Here is a 2,146-nt window from a genome sequence, read left to right as displayed (position 1 = left end):
AGGTGGCAATGTGCATTGAGGAAGGTTTTAATGGAGGGTATGGAAACATCTAATTGATGAGATTCTGTCACAAACTCTGAAACACTAGACAGATGCTATGGGCCAGGTAAATTTTGAGGGTTATCCCAAGTCTTAAATTCTACATTTATTTGATCTTGTATTATGCCAAGAAAAGATAGAAAATGCAAAAACTATTAATACTAACATTCATGCACCACCAGTCGCTGTGCCAAGCCATCTTCTTGATCTTTAGTGCCATTCTTAGAATGATGACAAGGTTCTTTGTGCTTCTGTTCTGTCTCTCTTGCCTCTGTTTTGTATAATTTCCTTTTGTACCATTAATTTCTATTCCTGTTCTATATTAACAATACTGGCACGCACTGATTTTCAACAATAGGATAATTACTATATATTTTCCACACCACTGTTTCTCACCCTTTAGCATGCATCTAAATCACCTGGAGGCCAGGTAAAACTGCAAAGTGGGGGCCTCATCCCAGAATTTTAGAATTGGAAGTCTCATAATGAGGCTGCAGAATTTGGAATCCTAAGAAGTTCCAGGTGCTGCTGCAGCTGCTGTTTGGGGACTGCAATTTGAGAACCACTCTTCTGTGTCACTCTTCACAGAACACTTGAAGCCTCTTACCTCTCTCTGTTTCTCCTTTCTCTTTTCAATTTGCTTTCCAGATATAACTTTTTTTGTTGTTTTTTAATCCAACAGGAATCATGGTGTTATCTGAAGTCAATCAAAGCAGCACACTCACGTTTACTCTCTTGGGGTTTTCAGAATACCCAGAATTTCAGGTTCCACTATTTCTGGTTTTCTCATCCATCTACACAGTCACTGTGGTGGGGAATTTGGGCATGATAATCATCATCAAGGTCAATTCAAAACTCCACACAATCATGTACTTTTTCCTGAGTCACTTGTCCTTTGTAGATTTCTGTTATTCCACCATAGTTACACCGAAACTGTTGGAGAACTTGGTTGTGGAAGACAGAACCATCTGTTTCTCAGGCTGCAACACACAATTTTGTTTCACTTGCAGTTTTGCAGTGACAGAAACTTTCATGCTAGCAGCGATGGCCTATGACCGTTTTGTGGCTCTTTGTAACCCTTTGCTCTATAGCACTACTATGTCTCAGAAGCTGTGTGCTCTTCTGGTGGGTGGGTCTTACACATGGGGTGTAGTGTGTTCCCTGACACTCACATATTTTCTTCTGACACTGTCCTACTGTAAGCCTAGCATCATGAATAATTTTATCTGTGACCACTCTGTAATTATTTCTGTCTCCTGCTCAGACCCCTATATTACCCAGATGTTATGTTTTATTATTGCTGTATTCAATGAGGTGAGCATCCTGATGATTATTCTCATGTTGTATATACTCATTTTCATCACTGTTCTGAGGATACCTTCTGCAAGTGGGCACCGGAAAACCTTCTCCACCTGTGCCTCCCACCTGACTGCCATCACCATCTTCCAGGGAACCATCCTTTTCCTTTACTGTGTTCCTAACCCTAAAACTTCTTCGCTTGTAATTAAAGTAGCTTCTGTGTTTTATACAGTGGTGATTCCCATGCTGAACCCATTGATCTATAGCCTTAGGAACAAAGATGTGAAGGACACATTTAAAAAATTTGTTGTCACCAAATTGCTTTGTTACACATTATGCTATTTTTAGACTTATTTTATTTATGTAAAAGTAGTTTACTATGCTACTGATTTCCCAACTCTTACAGTGCAAATGGTATTCCAATTATTTAATCAACATGTTATTGGTTAATAAAGGGTTATGAAAATTGACTACAATATATATTGAGAAGTAAAAATTAAAAAAAATAGATTTTTGGATAATATATCTATGGCAGAACAACATTATGATTATTGATTTTTGTTTACATCGATATTTAGTGAAATAGCCGATAGCCATTTAAATCATAAACTAAAACAAAAACAAAAACCTTAAAATTTGGACCATCTGCAGCAATATTTATAAATTATTTTAAAATACTTTATATCCTAGAATTTCATATGTGTTTTTCTAAAGTAAAATTAATTTCCAGTTCATCAAATATGAGTAGGTTTAGCATAGTCCCTGAAAATTGTAATCAGGAAGCCCGTACTCCAGAAAGAGCTTTTGG

At 37.0% G+C, this 2,146-nt stretch overlaps 1 protein-coding gene across 1 annotated transcript; it reads left to right on the top strand.

Annotated features, from left to right (window-relative positions):
- The first annotated feature begins 726 nt into the window (after window positions 1–726).
- LOC103583470 (olfactory receptor 5D13-like) lies at window positions 727–1,686 on the top strand. The gene has a single exon (XM_008564773.1). The coding sequence runs from the start codon at window positions 727–729 to the stop codon at window positions 1,684–1,686; it is 960 nt and encodes a 319-aa protein (XP_008562995.1).
- Window positions 1,687–2,146: the final 460 nt, after the last annotated feature.

The sequence above is a fragment of the Galeopterus variegatus genome, unplaced genomic scaffold (genome assembly GCF_000696425.1).
Source record: "Galeopterus variegatus unplaced genomic scaffold, G_variegatus-3.0.2 Scaffold23300, whole genome shotgun sequence".
NCBI classification, from domain to species: Eukaryota; Metazoa; Chordata; class Mammalia; order Dermoptera; family Cynocephalidae; genus Galeopterus; species Galeopterus variegatus.
Note: the sequence above shows the minus strand (reverse complement) of the source record. Positions and strands in the feature narration are given on the sequence as shown.

Excerpts from the sequence above, each read along its gene's own strand:
- LOC103583470 (XM_008564773.1), top strand. The coding sequence starts at position 727 with ATGGTGTTATCTGAAGTCAATCAAAGCAGCACACTCACGTTTACTCTC.